The sequence below is a fragment of the Lutra lutra genome, chromosome 15, assembly GCF_902655055.1.
Source record: "Lutra lutra chromosome 15, mLutLut1.2, whole genome shotgun sequence".
Taxonomy (NCBI): domain Eukaryota; kingdom Metazoa; phylum Chordata; class Mammalia; order Carnivora; family Mustelidae; genus Lutra; species Lutra lutra.
Window position 1 is genome coordinate 36345286 of NC_062292.1, and position 22536 is coordinate 36367821.

The window sequence follows — 22536 nt, forward strand, 5'->3', positions numbered from 1 at the left end:
GCAAATGGGACTTTTCAAATTACGGCGTCAAGGTGGCAAGGCCAGTCCGGTTTCCTTAACCTCAATGAGTCAATGTTTGCTGCAGCCATGAGCCTGGTCACGAGTGTCTGGTTGTTTTGGCAGGTCTCTTGACTCACTGGCCATTCTTGGCATTCGTTTGCGTTCTGAACGATGATTCTATTTTTGCCGTGTAATTTGGTAATTTAATAATTACCGACCTAACACAAGATTACATTCCGATGTACCAGATTCAGGACTCCTTCCTCCGCCCTCTCTCCTTGAGCATATATGCTGCCAACGCACAAGGCACCGCACTTACTCTACAGGTAGCAAAGCCACTGGTACTTTAGGAATACGAATAAATCTTCATCCTTTGGCTCCCTAGGGTTGGCCGCAGTGAGTTAGTTGTCACTTTAAGAGAGTTCGCGCTCCTTAAAGCCCTAAAAGCTTACGCTACCGGAAAGTATCGCGAGATCTGTGGCCACCAGCGATTTCTCGCGATGTTTGGCCCGGCAAAGGGTGGCCATTTTGGAGTCTATCCGGCGGCTGGTTGCCCCGGCGGCGTTGGCGGACCTGCTGCCGGGACCAAAGCTGGCCCCACGGCTGTGGGGCCTGCGGGCAGCTGGACCAATACGATGTGGCGGCTCCGCTGCAAAGCCAAGGATGGCACCCATGTTTTGCAGGGGTTGTCTAGCCGGACCCGAGTGCGGGAACTCCAGACCCAAATTGCCGCCATCACTGGGATCGCCCCCGGCTGTCAGCGAATCCTCGTCGGATACCCGCCCGAATGCCTGGACCTCAGCAACGAGGATACCATTCTTGGGGATTTGCCCATCCAGTCTGGTAAGGGAATTGAGCCCGGGGCCAGGGAAAACCCTGGGAGGACGAAGAGGGTCGTGGGGGAGAACAGAGAACTGGTCTGTGGGTCATTTGGGGGGGTTAAGAACAGGGATAAAGATAGGTTAAATAACGGAGAACTCTGACGGAGGCCGGGTAAGTGGCTAGCAAGTCCTCGACTTTATATATGATGGGAAGAGAGATCGAGGACTCAACCTATATGAGAAGCCCAAAGCCTCGGAGCCCCCCTTTCTTCAGTCTACCTTGAAAACGTCTCATTCATTTTGTTTTTCCTTCTGTATCCACAAAAGTAAAAAAAAAAAAAAAAAAGAAAGAAAAAAAAAGAAAAGAAAAAGAAAAATGAGATCTATTTTCTCTGTCCTGGTGGCTCTTTCCCCCATAACCTAGAAGAAGATAGCAGGTCTGAAGTGTTCAGGACACTTTTCTTTTTTTTGCTTCCCCGGTTGTTTTTTGCAATCACCTTCGCGTATACTTCGATAAACAATCACTTCGCGCATACTCATTTTAGAGTATGGTTTTACACATCCACTGGAGGCCCTTTCAGATTCTAAACAGTAGCAGTTATTTCTGTCCGGTATTAAAACTTGAATAGCAATATTGATCATTAAACGCTTTCAGCTGTTGTGTCAAAGATCCTGTAAACACTAAACAGGGCGGCTATGTTAAGTTTCAGAGGAAGGAGAACCCCCTAGTGGTCTAGTCTAGGGTGAACACTTTTTGGAAGATTGTGCTTTCAGAATGCAGAGAGGAAGCATTAAGGAAATTTTGTTTTTGAAATGTATCTTTTTAAGTAAGCATAAAGGTGTATAACCAGGGCTCCTTCACTGAATTGGAATGCAGCCTAAGATGTTTTTCTTCTTTGTTCTGTTTTCATCTTTACGGAGAAGGAGTGAACAAGAAGTGTTACTGGTTGCCTGTTTGCCTGTTCGTATTCTCCCTAGTAACCCAGTTTATACTTCAGCTCCTTCTGTTTGTAACTTTAAAGACTTGGCTAGTGAACAACCAGTTTCATCAGTAATTTCTCTGCAGTTCTGGATTTGTTTTATTTTTGACAGGCGACATGCTCATCGTTGAAGAAGACCAAACCAGGCCCAAAACGTCACCTGCATTTACAAAATATGGTGCTCCTAGTTACGTCAGGGAAACTTTGCCTGTGCTTAACAGAACTGTGGTCCCAGCAGACAACTCTTGCCTCTTTACCAGTGTATACTATGTTGTAGAAGGTGGAGTCTTGAATCCAGCTTGTGCCCCTGAGATGAGACGCCTCATAGCACAAATTGTAGCAAGTGATCCAGACTTCTATAGTGAGGCAATCCTGGGAAAAACAAATCAAGAGTACTGTGACTGGATCAAAAGGGATGATACTTGGGGAGGAGCTATTGAGATATCAATTTTGTCTAAATTTTATCAGTGTGAAATATGTGTAGTGGATACACAGACAGTAAGAATTGATCGTTTTGGGGAAGATGCAGGATATACCAAAAGGGTCCTGCTTATATATGATGGCATCCACTATGATCCACTTCAGCGTAACTTCCCTGACCCAGACACCCCGCCTCTGACCATTTTCTCCTCTAATGATGATATTGTTCTCGTACAAGCACTGGAATTAGCAGATGAAGCTAGAAGAAAGAGACAATTTACGGATGTAAACCGCTTCACCCTGAGATGCATGGTATGTCAGAAGGGATTAACTGGACAAGCAGAAGCAAGGGACCATGCCAAGGAAACAGGCCATACCAACTTCGGAGAAGTGTGATCTATGCATGACGAGGATTGCCGCCAACTACCTCACAGATCCAGAAGGCTCTGGGTTTTCCAATAAGCTATTCGTAACCGTAAAGAACAAAAGGACACAATGCTTGAACCGTCTTTTTAACTTAAAACCACTAAGACACTGAAATTCCTTGTTAAGATTAAAATTAGTGTGCAAGTTTACAGATGTGTGTCTACAGTGGTGATACATGCCCTTTCTCTACTGGGGTCACAGAATAAATAGGTGGTCCTTGCTACCTACTGACATTAACCTGAAGATCGGAATTTTAGTACTGTAAACTAGCACCCAGCAGCATTAACCTGTAGAAGAAAAACAACTTCATATTTTGAGTAATGCGGAAGGCCTCACTAGAGGCCACTGGACATAAACCATGATGTCTCCATAATTGAGTCCTTTTAAAAACTCTGATTAAGTTAATAGTTTCTAAATTATGAATTGATTCCTCGAATGAAGATACTCAGAATTGTCAAAACCGATTTTATATTACAATTTGGTAGACTTTATAAGTATGTACTTAATCAGTTATAAGTACCTTACAAGCAATTTTTACAGGGATGAGTGTGTTCCTTGAGAATGTTACCTAAGGAACTGATAGTGCCCAATTTAGGAGTTCTAGTGTATAAAAGTAGAATGTATGAGGGAAAAGGTGCCTGAGCAGCTTACTAAAGCTTTAAAAGACCGTTGGCCTCATGTTTTAACACAACTCATTTATTGATGTTTGTCTCGTTAGATAAAACATTTAAATTAAGCAGGGTATTTATTTTTTAATGCAAGTTTCTTGAAATCGAGTGCTTGATTTTTGGTTTTTTACATAAAGATTTGTCTGGGAGGATTAACTTTCCTCAGCTTTTTTCTCGACTCCTAAAAAACAGCCTTTGTCTAAAGTGATAATGCTGTGCTTTGATTTGGTTTTTGTGAGATCTTTCGCTCAACTAAACAGTATTTTTTTCCATGCTAGCCTTATCTGGCCACTAATGCTCTTTTGAATAATTTCACATTTCTGACAATTAGCACTTTGCTTATCTACAATCTTTTACTTTGGCTTTTGAAGAGTTTTAAAGTAGTTTGGATAATAACATTGAATTTGTTTCACTCCCAAAATGCGACAGTTTTTAAATCCTTGCCTTATTCAGCTTTTTTGGAATTCTGCTTCTTCCTAATAGTAGATGTGTAGTCATTTGCTTGGTGGGCTAAACTGCAAGGCACACCCTCTAAAACTAGCTTCACTATGAGATCTTCCAGATAAAAGTTTTCTACCTCTTTTCTTAATTCTTCCGAAGATCAGGGATGCTAAATTATAATTTGTTATGTATTATCTCACAAAATGTGAAGAGGCTTGTTGTTGTGAAGTTTCGTTATCTTGGCCTCATTTTTTGATGAAGTATCTCACTTTCAAAACCAATGCTATACTTTAAAGCACTTCTTTCTCTTTCAGCATATCTTCTTGCAAATGTTTTAAAATTGAGATTTACTTTTAGCACTTTCCCTTGGCGGAGGTGGTCGTATAAAATTAAGGAGCCTGTAAACAATTTAGTGGAAAATTCTTTTAAGGAAGAATTCATGAAGTATGCTTGAAATCATTAGGTGACATTTCTTAAGTACCTATTTTGTGAATAGCTGCTTTAGGCATTATAAGTTATGGTCAGTGTAACTTAAAGGTTTAACTTTCTATTTTTACTGAGCCTTAAAAAATAGCACTTGTAAGCTTGCGATACTTAATGTTTGGCAATCATAATATGTACAAATGAATATGTTTGAAGATCTCTTTATACCTGGCTGTCATTTTGGTCTAAAGATTTTTGTATCTCTTATTTTCCCCAGAAAAAAATTACCTTTAAAACTAGAAGTTAAGAGTATATCACTGGGTAACATGCATCAAATTGAGCTTTACTTGTCATTATTCTTGAAGCTTGCCTTCCTGTCTTAGGTACTTAAGGAGCCAAACTTGACATTTGCTTTCTGCAATTTTAGAAAAGTTTATTCATGCAACAAATATTTATTGAGTAATTTATAATGTACCGAGCATGTATTGATATGTTTTCCAACATAAATTTCTGTCACGTTAAAATTGAGTATATTTTATCTACATTGGATTAATTTAACAAATAGAAATAGAACCTGAGAGCGCCTAGGTGGCTCGGTTGGTTGGGTGACTGCCTTCGGCTCAGGTCATGATCCTGGAGTCCTAGGATCGGGTCCCACATCGGGCTTCCTGCTAGGTGGGGAGTCTGCTGCTCCCTCTGACCACTCCCTCTCATTCTCATTCTTTCTCTCTCTCAAATAAATAAATAAAATCTTAAAAAAAAAAAAAAGAAATAGAACCTGATATTTTATAAAATTAAGCCCCTTCATTTTAAGTGTTTTTGTTTCCATATTTAAGCTTATACTTCCATAGCAAGTGTCAAGTGTTGATTCCAGGGATCTTACTCTATTTTACCTGTTACCTGGGTTGTCCATTCACCAACTGGACACCGATAACTCAGTCAAATGGCTCTCAATAATGAGTTATAAATTAATCCATTGCTGAAATTCAGCACTAGACTTGAATGTTCTGATCATGGAAAATCCAAGATGATGCATTATTTGCAGACAATTTGATTTAGTTATTGAGGATTCAAAACCTAAACTTGTGCTCTTTGTAAACTCAAGCTTATAAACCTCACAGAATCTAAAGATTTTTTTTGTTTTACTGCACTTAGTATAGTCTTGAGATTAGTTTATTAATGTATGTAAATGCTAATCTTCAGAATTTTGAAACCTATGGATTTAGTACTTGCAGCAGGATCAAAAGAAACTTTTTCTTTAAATTTGCACTTGAGCAGAATGAAACCCTTCTTCCATTTATTCCATTTTTGAGTGCCACGCAAGAATATTTTTTTAATTCAAATGAGTATAGTTTGCTCTGGACTTAGAAATCTGGTGTAGGGCGGTAAAGATGCACTTCTAGGTAGAATGTTTTCAGAGGTTAAAATTACTATCCCTGGGAATTTTGTGATGTGACAGCCATAGAAGGACATCAGTGTGGTACATCTTTTGTTAATCATTCCTAGTTGGTTTCTTAATTATTTCCCATGAAATATGATTAATATTATTTCCTTGAAAAATGAGCGTCGTCAAGGAGTACCCTTGAAAGTTTGGCTGCTGGTCAGCTTGACCCTGTTGGCAAAAACTAATACAATCATGCCAGTTGATTAATCCATGAAGTTGAAGCCCAGCAAAGTCATCATCAGGAATGCATTACTGTGTTATCTCTCTATAAATGCCCCTAAGTGCCCACCCCAACTTGCTTATCTAGCATATGCTTTCTATGCTGTGTAGGCATTAAAACATGGATGTTGCAAGTTGCCCTAGCTAAACATAGTTTTCTGTGTCTTTTTTGAGAAAATTAGAATGAGGAGTAAGTAAAAGTAGAGTAATTGTTTTCTTTATGGATCAGGTGGCCTTCTTAAACTTTCATATATTAAGATTTATGTTCTGTCATGTGTTGACACGTTTGTTATTATTTGCAGCACTTTAAAAAAATACGAAGTAAAAGTTTACATGTTCGCCCTCTCCAGGGATCTTGCTCAAGGCATTAAAATACAATTCTTGAGCTGCTAACAATCAGCTCTTCTTAATCAACAATTGCCATCAGTGTGTATTGTATCCAGTGGTAAAACATTCTGGTTTTTGATAACCGTGGAACTTGGTTTCAATAACTTAGGAGCATGCTCTGTGCCCTAGCATTCAAAAAGTTACCTGTTTGTATAATGTGATTATTCTTTCTCATTTTACAGTGCAGTATTCAAATTTGTCCTTGTAGTAAAAAGATGACTATACCAACTTGGAAAAGATTAGATTCTTAAAACTCTTCATTTGTTTCTAAGCAAACTTACTTTAAGGGAGCTGATTTTTTAGCCTTAAAAGTGTCATTTTTAAGTCTAAAGTGAAACACTTGATTTGAATAAGCTAGTTCATTAAAGATGTTTTTCTTACTAAGAGTTATAATATTTCAGCACATTTAACTCAATTTAGACTATAAACCTTGCCTGATTGTGGGAAAGGGTTTTATTTGTTTCTCTTCCAAAAATTAGCTGGCATTTTGTTTACAAAGCTTTGAATATTTGACTTTGAAGAAATTGTTATATTGATACTGAGTTGTGGGGTGCTGATTTAGGTCTTGGTCCATGTGAATTTAAAGGAGACTGCTATTTTAGATTAAAGAGAAAGGGGGATGAAGTACCACTTAAACAGAAAGGTCCTCAAATGGATACATTCCTTAGTCATGAACACGCTATGAAAAACTTTTCAAGCAATGCATTGTGTCTTCCTAACCCTTCTTACCCATTTCTTGGCATAGAATGTAGCAGGGCCATAACTGACAAACTTGTCATTAATATATAAACCATGAATAGAAGCATTTTGCTATGATACCTTTTTATACTTTCAAAAATAGCCACATCTAGTTGCTTAGGGATATAATATGATATGAAGATATGATATGGTTAAGTTGTAGGTAACAAGTTAGCCTAAGGAAGGTATAGAATTTCTACTAAGATTACATGAGCCTGCTCTTAGACCTGGTATAGGATATGCAGTAATTTGTAGCCCATAAGTTACTTAAAGGACCAGGGCACCTAATTCTTGTCAGGTTTCCAGTTCATCTTGGTGCCATTCAGGACTCTAGCTGTTTACAGGAAAAACAATTTCCCTAGCAAAGAGTAAAGTATTGAATTCAGCTTAAAATGCAAAATAAATATGTATAAGTTTGTCAAAAAGGATAGAGAATAACAGTAGTCCTCTATTTCCTGTATTTGTGGAGGGGAGGCGAGGGAGGTGGAGAGTCCTGGAGCAAAAAGGAAACCATGGATTGTCAAATTCAGAGCTTAGCACATGACTTGAAAAAGTAGTAGGTAAGGGCAAAACAGAAGTTCTGTTTCTTGGCATTTGTTTCTTCATAAAGATAGACAGTGTTTTCTTGTTTAAAAATTGTTCTTTTGTCTATTTGCCAGCATTTTTTCAAAGTTCATGCACTGCTGCTACCTGGGAGATGTCTTACTTCATTTTGTACAACTCATGTGATTTTGCCATTGTCATTAAGATGAATTGATTTTATTTATGAGGTCTGTGATTTTAAATACCTGATGCTGTATGAAGTGACTTGTTTTGAAGGAATAAATGGAGTGAAAATATTGTTGTCTGAGCATATTTTGGGTTGAGGACAAAGGACCAGTGGATGGCCGCCACATTCATTACAGTTTTATTACCAAAAGCTCATGGGCCACTGATTTGACTAGGGTACCAACATCTGCCCAATCTCACTCTGTAGGTGGAATCTTAATGGCTTTGACAGGACAAACTACAATGTTTCTTCTTTTTGACACCGGAAGACATTTGAAATTTTCCTTCCTTGACCACAAATTTTCTGATATGCATTCAGCTCCCCAAAGACGTAAAGTCAGTGTCTTGCTGAGTAATTGTGGGAAGGCCAAATGGTGCCTTTCATTTCTAGTAGACTAAGATCGATGTGAACTTAGATCTCTTCGGATACTGCAACATCTCTGTGGGAAAACTTCTCTAATCTTATTTGAAACAACACTGGAGTTACTGGAAACGACACTGAAGTTCCTGGAATTGACTTAATGGAGTTTAAGACTCTAACTTGAACTACTTACCCTTTCCTTCTCACTGAAGCTTTAAAAATCTAGAAGTGGAACCACGATGTAATCTAATCCATTTGTACACCAGGACAAAATTCATTTGGGAGTGAGGGGTGGTCAGCATAAATCCAACCTAAGAATAAGTCAACCAAACCTCATTAAAAAGGTCTGTAAGGAATCTCAGGGACTGTGTAATGGCAGCTTGTTAAACAAGTAACTATACCCATAAAGCAATGCTTCTTGAAGTGTGCTCATCGTATTACCTGGGAACTTGTTAGAGAAGCAAATTCTCAGAAATCAGAAATGAGGCCGACAATCTGTTCAGATTCTGATGCATGATAAAGTTTGAGAACCACCACTATAACCACAGTTGTTTAAATGAGTCCATATCAACTTTCAGAGACCTTTGATGACTTAGGTCAGTCCTACGTCCTTGGCCTCATGCAATCCCTTTCCATCCACTACTTAAAGACCGTTATTAAATTTGCAGATAATGTAAATCCAGAAGAGGAGTGCCTGGGTGGCTCAGTTGGTTAAGTATCTGCCTTTGGCTCAGGTCATGATCTCAGGGTCCTGGGATCGAGTCCCACATGGGGCTCTCTGCTCAACAAGGAGCCTGCTTCTCCCTCTGCCTGTCGCTCCCCCTGCTTGTGTGCTCGCTCTGTCTCTCTCTCCCATAAATAAATAAGTAAAATCTTAAAGTGTGTGTGTGTGTGTGTGTGTGTGTGTGTGTGAGAGACTGATATTGATAGTACAATGAATGACAATTAAAAACTCTCAACAGGCTGAAAAAGCCCAGGATTGAATAATCACAAATGTGAAACCCTGCCCTGAAGTTCTAAAACAGTCTATTATATGAGTCCAGCACAGGTAAAACTGCTCTGTAGTTGATGTGGTGATGAAATAGCGATGATATTTTAATCTGAAGTCTATCCCAACAGGGTGACGTGACTTGGGCTGCAGAAACAGTTACATTTTAGTAGTTAAGAGATCTAGAGGAAAGGGAAACAGTAGTGTTAATGTATACTGCTTTAGTCACATTGCGTTAGGGGTTTGGACAGGGAGGATTTCACATGTAAAACATCATGAAAAACTAAAGTTTGACAACTCGTGATAGCTGAAGGAACTGGAGAAGAGAAAAGAGATCTCAGGTTGACTGGACAACTTCACATTCTGGGAAGCATTGGGTTAAAATGAAGTAGATTTATGCTCTAAGGCTCTAGAAGAAAGAACTCAGACCAATAAGGGGTGAATATTGGAAAATAAAGCTTACCATGGAAACCTAATACAAACAGAAGGGGATGCTTTAACACCGGAGCTCGAGTGCCATGATAGAGCCTCCTGCCTTGTGAGAAACAGAGCTAGATGTCATTTGGTCCCTGACATCTTGAAAATTCTGTTTCAAGGGCTAGTTGTGAAATAGATACTTACACAAGGAACTTCTTCCCTAGGGGAAAAACAAATTTCCTCTGTTTTGTGTTTTCCATCCCATTAGTGTTTAAAAAGGAGTGACTTGGGTTCTGATTTAGTAACCCAGCAGAGGCTGCAGAGCAGGCCTTAGATGTGTGGCAGAAGTCTATACTATGCTTATCTTATGATATCGCTAAGCCTAAAGTGAGAGGTTCAAGAATAGAAAGGTAAGCATCCCAAATACTTTTTCTATTTAAAAAAATTTGTTCTAATGCAGATTGCCTTTGTCTCTATTGTGCTTTTAGACAATTTTGACTGTATCTGATGGAATCAAGTGCCAATCAGGAACATACTTCCCTAAGCTCACTAAAGTTACGATTTTCCTATGTGTGAGTTAAAAAAAAAAGTCAAGAATTCGTGAGCAAGAAGCCGTGAACAAATCAATCCTCTGCTTTTGTGACTGCCTCTTAACTGTTGCTCTGCCTTTCTATCCTCTAAAATTCCTTCTGTACATCAAGAAGAGTTTTCTGATCTTATTGATGGCATTTCTCTGTATTACATCGATGGGCTTCATTAGTGAATCTTACGACATCAGAGCAGGTGTCTCAGTGACTTGGCCATGTTCTAAAACCCTGCAATTGAATAATTGCAGTGGGTTGAAAGCTATGACTTTCAAGTTTGAAGCTTACTTGGTTCAAAGTCAACACTGAAGTTAAATACAAAGTATGCACAAAATTTTTCCTGATAATCCCTTAATTGGCTCATAAAGTAGAGTATATAGACATCAGCACAACTGTAAGTCTGACACAGCTAGTGTTCAAAGTGTTCATGCTCACTCCTCCAGGGCAGCTCTTTGAATTCCGAACCTCAGTAAGGGTGGTCCACTAGGTCCCACCTGTTGGTGGATCCCAGACTCCCATCCCTGATCCCCTGCTTATGTGAAGCTGTCAGAAGCACCCCTCAGGATCTTGGCCACCCATTCTGGCAGAGAGAAGTATCTCCAGGGGAAAAGTTGTCCTAAATGTTGGGGGCCCCACACCTGTCTTCTATTCTCATCCTGTTCCATGCCTGGCAATTCTTCCAATTCTTTACTATATTTTTAGATCCACACTGCTTCAGCAAGGGAAGTTTGTTTGAATTACCTTGTCCAATGTTACAGGATATGGAAGTCCTCAGCAACACCTTTCCCATGATAAGAAACAGCTGCCATAAAATCTATATTTAAAAAAAGGAGAAAGAGGAGAAGAAATAATTTTGAAAATACCAGGTATGAAACAAATGATGTAATAATAAAATTTTTCTATCATCAATGGTGGGGGGATGTAGCAAGAATTTGTCAATGTTTATTTTTAAAAGTCCAGAAGGAAGAAGCACCTTTTGAAGTAACCATGAATATTTCTAGCACAGTTCATTTCAGTTCTGTTGGATATTTATACTGAATTAAGTAGAAAGTGTGTCCCTTGTGGAATAAGAATAGTTGTCTATAGCCATACCTATACCTGTAACCATACCTATAGCCATACCATACATGTGCCTGATCTCATCTGGATAAGAATTTTTTAGAATCCTTTATATAGGATATTTCACAAAATTACTCATCCTGATTGTGCATGGGACATTACACCTATTAGAATTCCCAACTTCCTTCTACTATAACTTAAGTCTTTCGCATTGGAATTGATAAGTCTTTCTCTTGGGAATTTTATTGCCTTGAATTACTTCTCTTGGAGCTTGACTAGTATGTAGCAAACTGATCAAACCGAGGTTTTAAACCAGCAAAACTATGGAGCAGACTCTGAATTATATTGACCTTCTGCCAAAGTGACACTTCCTATTAGATCCATCCTTTATGAACCAGCCTTATTTTTCTTACTCTTAATGTATAACAATGAAGAATGAGAAAACCATCTTGGATTTGGCTAGAAGCAGCTAATATCATAATTTATCTGTGATAAGTTGTTATGCAGTTTAATTTAACAAGCCCTTATCGAGCTATTTCTTGTATGCTGTCAAATACCTTGGGATTTGACAAGGATAGTCACTCATTCACTAAGCATTTTTTAATGCTAAGTTTCAGGAACTGCCCTTGGTGCTCGGTATACCTGGGTTGGGGGAACACAAACTACACTATAAAGAATTAGAAATACAGGTGTTAGGGCCTCCCTGATTTCCTCTCTAGATCTCCCACCTCCCAAGTTACCCCCATCTCTCTGAATTTTTTTATGGCCCTCACCACCACTTGATGTGACATTTGTCCATGATATATGTGTTTTTATATATAATATCCCCTCCAACTAAGACACTGGCTTCTCTAGGACAGGGGCTTTATCCCCAGCCTCTAGCAAAGTTCCTGGTCCACAGTAAATATTCAGTAAATGTTTGAACATTAAAAAAAATATGTTTTGGGGGCACCTGGGTGGCTCAATGGGTTAAAGCCTCCGCCTTCGGCTAAGGTCATGATCTCAGGGTCCTGGGATCGAGCCCCACATTGAGCTCTCTGCTCAGCGGAGAGCCTGCTTCCCTTGCTCTCTCTCTGCCTGCTTGTGATCTCTCTCTGTCAAATAAATAAATAAAATCTTTAAAAAGTTAAAAAAAATACAGGTGTTAGGAGGAGAATAATGTGGCGGGGGGTAGAGATTCTAATTAGGAGGAGAATAATGTGGGGAGTGCCTGGTTGGCTCAGAGGTTTAAACCTCTGCCTTCAGCTCAGGTCATGATCTCAGGGTCCTGGGATGGAGTCCCATATTGGGCTCTTTGCTTGGCAGGGAGCCTGCTTCTTCTTCTCTCTCTCTCTGCCTGCCTCTCTGCCTACTTGTGATCTCTGTCAAATAAATGAATAAAATCTTAAAAAAAAAAAAAAAAGGTGGTGAATCTGAGAAAGTCTTTTTGAGAAGATGACTAAGTTGAAACCTGAAGCATGAATAGGAGTTAGTCATTTGAAGAGTAAGGGGTACAGCATTTGCAAACACTACACTGCAGGAGGAAATGAAACATTTTCCAGGCTGGTCTAGCCATTGGTGTGTCCCCAAATAGTCTGTCCACAAGGGTAGGGACCAGTTCTCCCTTATTACCACTGTATTCTCAGCACCTAACAAACTACTGGACACGTAGGGAATATTCATTACATATTTGGGTGAACGAGCCTATGAATGAATGAAATCAATGTATAACAAGAATAGTTATCCTGCGGTGCCTGGGTGGCTCAGTTGTTTAAGTATCCAACTCCTGATTGGATACTTATCCAAGGTCATGATTTCTGGGTTGTGAGATCGAGCCCTGTGTCGGGACATGTAGTCAGCTTAAGATTCTCTCCCTTGGGACACCTCTGTGGTTCAGTGGGTTAAAGCCTCTGCCTTCAGCTCAGGTCATGATCCCAGGGTTCTGGGATCGAACCCCGCATCGGGCTCTCTGCTCGGCAGGAAGCCTGCTTCCCCTTCTCTCTCTCTGCCTACTTGTGATCTCTGTCTGTCAAATAAATAAATAAAATCTTTAAAAAAAAAAAAAAGATTCTCTCCCTCTGTCGCTTCACACCCCCTGGCTCACACATTCTCTCTCTCTCTAAAAAATAAAAAATGAAAAATGAAAAATCAAGTTATCCTAAGATAACTGGGAGGACATCATAGCACATTAAGTAAAGCATCCGATTTAGGTTTCTCCCAAGTTCTTTGAACTGCCCTCAGGAGAATGGATTGAAGGGGGCAAGAATGGAAGTGGAGCACCAGTTAGGAGGAGGCTGCTGCAGGAACCTATTTAAGTGATGGGATGGCAATAATTATAATAGTATTTGTTGAGTGCTTACAATGTTATAAGCATGTTTCATGTATTACCTCATGTAATCTTCACAGTAACTCTATGAGAGTTATTGAAAAGCATAAAACTGAAGGACAAAGAGATGGTGGGATGAAAAATAGCAACAAAATTTTGGAAGCTAGCTGGCAATTGGGTGAGTAGGAAGTGACCTAGCACATTTGGAAAAGCTGATCCTAAGCCAGCAACCCTACTTTTTCCATGAAGATCCCCCTCAAAAATTCAAGGATCGGTGGCATTAGGACCCCTGAAAACAGAGGTGGGAAAAAAAAATCAGGAAGAGGACTGAAGAGTCTGGTTAAGAAACAGTAAGACCTCTCAGATCTTCTCTCCCTCTCAGAGCAGCTAAGAGCTTGGTTGCTACATCCCCTTTCGGGGTAAATAGGGTCTCTGTGCTAAAGCTAAGGGGATGAAGTGACATTTTTATACACTAGATGCTGGGACCAAATAACCTTCCTCTGCCGATAGGATCCAAGAATGCCAGCTGCCAGAATGATGCCCTTCAGGAAGGATTTTGGAAAACTCCTCTCTGAGGAATCCAAACAGGCCATTGTGGGCATCAAAGATTTTCCAACCAAATGGTCCTATGAGATCACTCTTTAGCAAGGTCTACAGTCAACCGGGCCCAGCTGTGCCTCAAAACTTAGCTTTTTGTTGACAAATTCTTAAATTGGAGTGGATAGCCAAGAATTATCAGACATCGGAATATATTCTTTAATAAGAAACACAGAATCTGGGATGCCTGGGTGGCTCAGTCGGTTAAGAAACACAGAAGCCAAAATGAGAGAAGGAAAAAGTGACTTAGAGAAATTAGAAATTGCGGAGACAGGAAAACACTAATATTATATTTACATATAGGTTCTTAAAGTAATAAGATTTTGCATCAGTAAAACTGGAGAAAATGTAATAAAATTTCAGAGAAAAAAACAAGAATTCTTGGAAACTGAAAATACAATAGAAATTGTAGATATTTTGAGAAATCTCTCAGTACCAAAACAAAGAGTTTGAGGTCCAGGAGGTTGTCCAATAACATCCAAATAATAGAAGTTCCTAAAGAAAGAACAAGAAAGAGAGAAAGAGAAGAAATGCATAGTAGGAATTCATCAAAGAAATAATTCAAGAAAATACTGAATGTCATGAATTTCCAGACTAGATTTACTGAGTACCCAGAATATAGACTCCACTCCAAAGCACATCATTATGAAAACTCAGGATACTGAAAACAGAAAGCCTTAAACTTAGAATCATAGATGCTTTGGGCTTTGCAATAGCAGTACTGAAAGCTAGCAGATGATACTTAAAATTCTATACCCCGACAAGCTATCAATCAAATGTGTAGCTAGAATATCGATATTTCAGGGACCCCTGGATGGCTCAGTCATTAAGCATCTGCCTTCGGCTCAGGTCATGATCCCAGGATCCTGGGATAGTCTCGCATGGAGTGTGGGGGGGGGGGGGGGTCCCTGTTCAGCGGGGAGACTGCTTCTCCTTCTCCCATTCCCCCTGCTTCTGTTCCCTCTCTTGCTGTCTCTCTCTCTGTCAAATAAATAAATAAAATCTTTAAAATATATATATCGACATTTCAGACATGTATGATCTTATGCACTTTCTTGGGAATCTACTGGAAAATGTGTTTTAACAAAACTGAGAGAGCCAACTCAGGAAAGAGGAAGATATGAGATCCAGTTAGTCCAACAAAAGAAAGAGGTAAAAGGATTTTTTCCCAGCAGGATGATGAAAACAGATATGAAAATGACAGCCATGCAATGGTCTAGAGAAAAACCTATCCAGATGGAAGTAAATCGGAATGCTCTGGAAAATCTTTCTTCATGATGAAACTAATCGTATACTGTATTTGAACATATTGAGAGGAGACCTACACAGTGGGCAAGAATGGAAGGACAAAAAAAATAAATAGAAAAGGAAAAGTAAACATAGTATATCTCAAAGCCCATCTGTCAGTAGCATTTTTTAAAAAAAAATGTGAAGAAACAGAGAATCAAACCAGACAGTTTGACTTCAGAAACACTACACTTAAGTGTTGTATATTCAAATGCTGATGGGCATTATTATTTTTTAACTCTTTTTTTAAAAAAAAATTTATTTATTTGATAACAGAGAGAAAGAGCACAAGCAGCAGGGAGGAGCAGAGGGAGCAGGGAGCCAGAACAGGGCTCCATGATCCCGGAACCCTGAGATCATGACCTGAGCCCAAGGCAGACACTTAACTGACTAAGCCACCTGAGCAGCTCCTGATGGGCATTACTTTAGTAGAAAGGTCAGAAAGATAATGTAAGAGAGAAGAATGCAAGTATAGAGTTTGTGAGATGAGATCCAGAGCACACATGGATTTTACTGGAAAAACATTTTTTGTTGTTGTTGTACCAAAAGAGAAGAAGAAAACAGGTGTAAAGGAAAGTGGGCTTGTAAATGTGATGGGAATGGGAAGGTACAGGGTAATAGTATGTCAAAAAACAAGATTCAGAAAAAATAATAAGCAAAATTGTGGCTGTAGATGACTTGTCTACCAACACGATCTCCAAAAATGAAGTTTTAGGGCAATTTTCTTAAGTAAAGCACCTCAGTTTCCAAAATGTTCGTCATCAGTTTTGGCATTAATATATAACTACTATAATACAATTGAGGAGTTACACCCAGAAATATCTGATGGTCTTCATGAATTCAAATTTTACAGGGAGAAAAAGAGGACAGTTATATCCTAGTAGGTTAAATTCAGAGATGTATATGCTGTGTTAGGAGATTATAGTAACATTCCATTCCAAAAGAAGGTGGTACTTGAATTGAAACTTGAAAGAAGGATAAGACTAAGCAAGGAATTCATTCAAAGGAATGCGTACAAGCAGAGGGTACAGCATGTGCAAAGGCCCAGAAATATGAAAGCATGGTAGTTCCAGAAATATTAGATATGACTAATAAACAAGATGGCTGAATATGTGAGAGGAGAAACATGTAGGGCCTGCTCATGAAGGTCTTTCTCTGTCACATGGGGACTTTGAATTTAATCCTGAATGCTATGAAAATGCATCCAAGTATTGAGAGGATTAACAACTCAGATAATCTATAAATCCACCTATAAAATGGAAGATGTGAAATAAGACATTCCTGTAGTCTTGTCACATCTTCAATGGTCCACGATCCCACAACTAATGCAGTCCTGAAGCAGAATAGGGAGGAGGAAGAGCTGGAATGATCTCACAGGAGATAGCGGAGGATTTCTACGAAGCACAGAGTCTGGGTGAGAATACAGCGATGCAATTAGCTGGCATGGGGAGAGAGAACATGTTTGGGGTGAGCGTGGGGTGACAAGATGAGCTCAGTTTCGAACATGTTAAGATTTGGCATTACTTGCAAAACTGATCCTAGCAGATGATCTCAGATCTCAAACTTTCATTAGCACTGGAAAGCAAAGGACTGCTGAATCCTGCAAATTTCCATGGTAGGTGGGCCAAAGAGATACTGATCTCAAAAAAGAAAGGAAAAAAATCTACTCCCAAGAACTACTTCATGATTAATTTCAGAATTTCTTCATCCAGCCCACTTAATTAGACCCTTTATTTCCCCTCTAATTATTTTAGACTTAACATTAATACCGGTTTGGTGAGAACTTGGTGATCTATTCAATGTCTTAATATGGCCTATCAATTCCATGGCTTATAGTCAAATTATAATCACCCTCATCTGAACCCTTCCCTAGCTGTTTTCTCTTTAAAGCCAGCTCTTGCTACTACTTGAGGAATAAAATCTCCTCTTCCCCTGATACGTTGGAAAAACACTCAGGCCCAGCATATAGTATCATACTCAATACCGTGAACTTGGTGGGCACCCTTTGTTTCTTAAGGATGATGGTAACACATGTTCAAAGTCCCTTCATTTTTCCTTTGGAGAGGAAAAGGAAAAGAGACACTGACAGGATGTGACTATAATGTAAATGAATAGGTATCATGAATGGTTAGAATGGAGGTCTACAGCTATTTTGCAGAGAGCTCAATTTTATAAGGGACAAAAGGGGAAGATTAACCAATGATTGTGGTACATTTTGGTTTTGAAGTAGTGTGTGTGTGTGTGTGTGTGAGTGTGTAGGAGAAATGCCCTTGTGTAGGAGAAATGAGATGCCTCTGTAGGAGGTTGTACGGAGGAAGGAAAACATACACTGGCCTCTTGCAGTCAAGGAGATGACCATACCACAATAGCATATAGGAGGGAGAAGGAGGAAGGATGTAGATGAGTCAGGCCAACTGGATTCTAATTAGTCCTCACACAGGTCATCAGACAGGAATTCAAATACAAAAAGCAATGACACTTTCCTCCTCAAATGGTGACCTACATCAACTGTGGAGTTTTAGTTTTTAAGTGTTTCTGATTTTGGAAGGCTTGTCTTTCCCTTAGTCCAGGTCTCCTTTCCAATTCTCTTGAAACCTTTAGAGACTCGGTATTTTTCCAAGGAAAAACAAACCAAAAAAGCAAAGCAAAAAAGATTCCAGGATAAAACATTTAAAGATATGGAGAAGGAAGAACATCAAATTTGGGATAGTGGTTCATTTCAGCGGGGGCATATGTGTGTTTTGAGGAGGTGGGAGGGAAGGGGGGGCAAAGTTTAGAAGTAACTTCAACTGCAATGTTCTGTTTCTTGAATTGGGTGTTCGTACGGTGGTATTTATTATGCAAGGGTATTGGAAATATTTCATAATTTTCAGTAAGAGATGTATGTCTAAAAGGAAAGAGAGGAACAGAACAATCATTTTGTCTATGTCCCTAGTTCTACCTGTGAAACGATAGGAACCCTTCCTGACTATTTTAATTTTATTATAAACTGAAAAGCTGTGTTCGTTCACAAATAAAACAGTGCTATCATCTTTGAGGTTAATGCTCCTAAGTCAAATTCATTTTTCTAGCAAATGTTCAAATCGCACGTCTACGAAGCTGGATCAACTCGGTGATTCCATCCACGGGTGGATTCCATCCATGGAATCCACGGATTCCATCCTCCAGTTGCACTGAACTCCTGCTGATGTGGATGGAGGTGCCTTTCCTGTTTTGTCACCACTATCACATCATACATGTTTGAGCGACACACCACGAAGAGAGGTCACCACCCTTTAGTGCTCAGTCAGCTCGTTACCCACAGGCTGCTGAGAGGTACTTGGTTATGCCAGACTTCCTCCTTCCTCCTCACTAGTCCTGCCCCATTTCTTCTCTGTCTTGGCCCCAGGATCATTGCACTTCTTACTTCCTGCCCAACCACGATCACAGGAAGAGAAAAGATGGAAGGCATGTGTCATCTTGTTAATAGAGTTTGAATCGCTACAAGACGGAAATGAGATGGGAAAAGATTAATCTAATTGTTAGAATTAAGCCTGCGAATTAGCTGTGGGTTTTACATATCCTACTTGGGAATTTCTCCAAAATAGAGGCAGACTAGCATCATACCCATGCATGGCAAGCTTGATGTCATGCTGCCTGAATCAAAATCCCCGCTCTGTTACCTCCCAGCTAGTGATCTTCTCCAAGTTATTTCACCTCCCATAAAATTTATATATTATTAGTGCCTGCCTTTTGAAGTTGAAATAAAGATTAAGTGAAATGTTGCATGAAAATGCTTAGCACAGCATAATACCTGGTACATAGCAAGAGCTCAATAAATGTTGGCGATTATTATCTGCTTTGATTTTTACTTCTCTTCCTGCCCTTTTGGTATCAAGGATAACCTCTATCCAGGAAAAACCAGCTTCCAGGCAAAAGTCCTATGTGGTAAAAGTGGCCTCCATACCTGGAGGGAGGTTTTTTTCCTGAAAGCAGTGATTTCTTCCACCTACTCCCTTCTCCCTATTCTCTTCTGGTTGTTTTAACAACAGATGCAAAGAGTCTGCCTATGGAAAGAGAAAGGTTGCTACACAGTTGGAACCTTATTTTGTTTTTATGTCTTCATATTCATTGCTACCTTCTAGGAACAGCTAAAAGAGACCAGAGACCCAAATGACAGCATCCATGTTCCCTCCCCCAAGGCTGTCCAGTCACTTTCTCATCAAGACAGGGGCCTCTTGGGGGAGAAAATGGTCTCATGCCCCCCAGAAATAAATGAGGTTAAGAAGGTCATTGCCAAGCAGTGGGGCAAGGGTGTCTCAGCTCCAGCGAGCTCAGACACCTTTTCTAGCAGTCCTCAGTGGAGGTGCCAGCCGTAAGAGCTGATAGGAAAAGGCTTGACGGTGAAAGTGCTTCTGAACAGCCAGAAAAGCTAAACCGGCCACAGCGGATTTTAACTCGGAAAATTCGGGAGACCACTTAACCTCCAAGTAAAGGAAAGCCGCTCTAGGTAGAGAATCAAGTTTCAAAAAGACACAAAGAAAAGCTCACTGCCTGTCTGTGTTTCTTTATATTGAAAATAAAAAAATATCTTTTGCCTACTCCTTCCCTGCCAACTCTCGTCTTCCAGTCTGAACCCAAAAGTGTCTCTTCACCTTCCAGCTTTCCTTTTTTCTTTTCTTTTCTTTTCTTTTTAATTGGCTCTAACGGGGGAAGGGGAGGGCAAGAGATGATTGGCTCCCTGAGGGCAGCCCCGCCCTGCCCATTCCCTTCCCCCGCCCTCCCCGCAGAAACAGCTGGAATGAGAAGTAGGGAGGGAAGGCTGGGATTGGCTGTGAGTCAGTGGCAGGGTGGGGTGGGGCAGCACAGATGAAGCATTTACCTGTCCAGGTAAGTCTGGAGGAGGTCAAAAGAAGAAAACAGAGGAAGGCAGGGGAAGCAGTCTGTGTCTCCGTCTCTGCCCTTTGAAATAAAAGGGTATTTCTTTCCTCTCTTCAGCCCCTCACCCAGTGAAGGTGAGTTAATCACTAACCAACTATTGCTTATGCTTCAGCAGGAAGGGGTGCTTCGTGGGAAATGAGAGCCACAGGGTTGTGGGGAACCCTGTGCACCCCAGCCAGGGGGATTTCCTCTCTGTTCCTCAACTCTGTACGTCCAGTCTGGGATCAGAGCAGGCTGATAGCTTCTTAAGATTGGAATGATTTTGTGGAGACCAGGGCTGGGATGCATATTTTTTTCATCTGCCTATTTCAGTTGGATAAGCACATTTTGCAGTCAACACGAAAATACAATAGGCTTGTTTTGGAAATTTCCATCTCTGAGCAATTGAAATTGAGTCGTGATTCTTGGAAAAGAATAGTTACAGTGCAGGGAGTCAAAATGGGGGCTCTCCCAGGAGAGAAAAGTGCCTTAGTTTCTCCATTCCATTTCTAACAGGACATTTCCCCCTGGCTTTATCAACTCAATGTCTATTTTTATTTAAATAAAGGGTGCAGTGTATGTGTGTGTTCAGTAATGGTACCGTGACAACGGAGCTCTCTTCGGACAAGCATGTAAGGCTGTTTGTAAGGCGATGTGAGGCTCAGAAAACCCCACCTCAGACTACCAGTTCATCTCTGGAAAACCCACGGATAATCTAGGTGCAAAGCTGAGTTTATTTGGATTCAACTCAGTTAATGTTCTGACTCTGCCTGCTATTAGACACAGAGACTGGCAAACCGGAAGCCGCTCGCTGGGCTGTGCCAGGAGCCCACCGACATTAATATTTCATGGTAGTCCTTGAAACTGGTGGGCGTTCTCAGTGGGGCTCGGGCCAAAGTAGGGTGGCAGAGCCCACAGAGAGGAGAACCAGACTGCCGTGGTGGCTTGGCTCTGTTTTCTTCCGGGGGTCGCCGCCAACAGCGTGCGTGGCAGGTTATCGGCACAAGGAAGCTGGATGTCGAAGTCAATTCAGAGTAGCAAGTCAGCTCTCCACGATCCACCTTGGGCAGGGAGGAGTTAACGTTCCGGTCCCTAACTGCGCCTCTTTTCCTCCTGCTGCAGGAAAGAGCGAAGTGGGAAGACCCCCGTGCCAGGCTCCCGGGGCCTGGCACCTGCCAGTCCCGAGCCAGTGTGCTGGGTTTCCTAGTCCTGGTAGCTGGAGCTTTTGGTTTGAGTTGAGCCCAAACCACAGAACCAGCCCACCAAACTCACTGAGTGAAGGCTGCCATTGACGGTGAACTTGTCAGAGATAAGATAATCTGGAGTGTTAGCAAAGCTCTTCTGTGCAGAAGATAGGTCCACCGAGCCTTTGCCTCAAACCCACCTGTGAAATAGAAGATTATAACTTTGACTAAACACACTCAGAAAGTTGGCCATGTGCTGATGGAGAAGCATATACACGCAGTGCAGCTTTTAGTCCTCCTGGCAGTTTTCTTCAGATGTTCCCCAGCTGGAGGCATATTTCTGGATAGTCAGCAAGCACATGGTCTGAGGAAAAAAAAGGACAACTCTTTGACTAGTGCAGAGAGAAGTTGAGCTCTTGAGAGATATGGGGGAGGGCTCACAGAAGGAGGGTGACAAGGGGGCCTTGGGCCTGTTTAGAAGATACAGAGAAGCCAAAGAGGAATGGGGCTGGAACCCCATCACCCCCACCCATGCCAGAACCCCACATGCTCTCTCTTTACTCTCCTCCAAGACTTGGCTGGTTTCAGCGGAGTAGTTAATGTTTAATGTGCTTTGGCACGGATGGCCCTGGCTATAGGCTATGCCTATTTCATAACCCATTTTCTCCTCCCCTCCAATCCCCCAAAGAGGTCAAGGGTTAAAAGATAATTAAACTCTCACCTTGAGTGTTTTGTTTCTCAGACTTCTTATCAGGTAGGAATACCTCAGGTTTCAATGGCTGCTCTGAGACAGTCCCCAAGTTTCAAGGTTGTAAAGTTGGTGGAAGGAAATGCAACATTCAGGTCTGGCCAAAGTGGCGAGGGAGAGTGGAAGGGTGGGTGGGGTGTAGAGAGGAGACTCTTAGGGTTCTGGCTCTTTGGATCAGAAAATGAGGCCTGGAGACAAGACGCAAGCACCTTAGGGCTCATTTGGCCTTGGTTAAGGTTCAGATTCAGCTCTGCAGGGGCCCCAGTGCCCGATGACACAATCTTCAGTGACATTTGTTGTCATTTGTTTACTCTGGAAACATCTATTGTGGGGACATACAGCTGGCCTGGAAGCATAAAGCAGAATCAGATG

At 40.8% G+C, this 22536-nt stretch overlaps 1 protein-coding gene across 3 annotated transcripts in view; it reads left to right on the forward strand.

Moving 5' to 3' along the window:
* The first annotated feature begins 66 nt into the window (after window positions 1-66).
* Window positions 67-22536, forward strand: part of C15H1orf116 (chromosome 15 C1orf116 homolog) — a 32407-nt gene continuing 9937 nt past the window's right edge. Inside the window, exons 1-2 of one of the 3 annotated variants that reach the window (XM_047703659.1) lie at window positions 67-326; window positions 684-843. In XM_047703659.1, the coding sequence (XP_047559615.1) occupies window positions 289-326; window positions 684-843 (198 nt within the window). In that variant the 5' untranslated portion in view covers window positions 67-288. Of the gene's footprint in view, window positions 327-514; window positions 844-20176; window positions 20328-22536 lie in introns of those variants that run through there. The other 2 variants (XM_047703660.1, XM_047703661.1) reach the window with 2 other exon arrangements.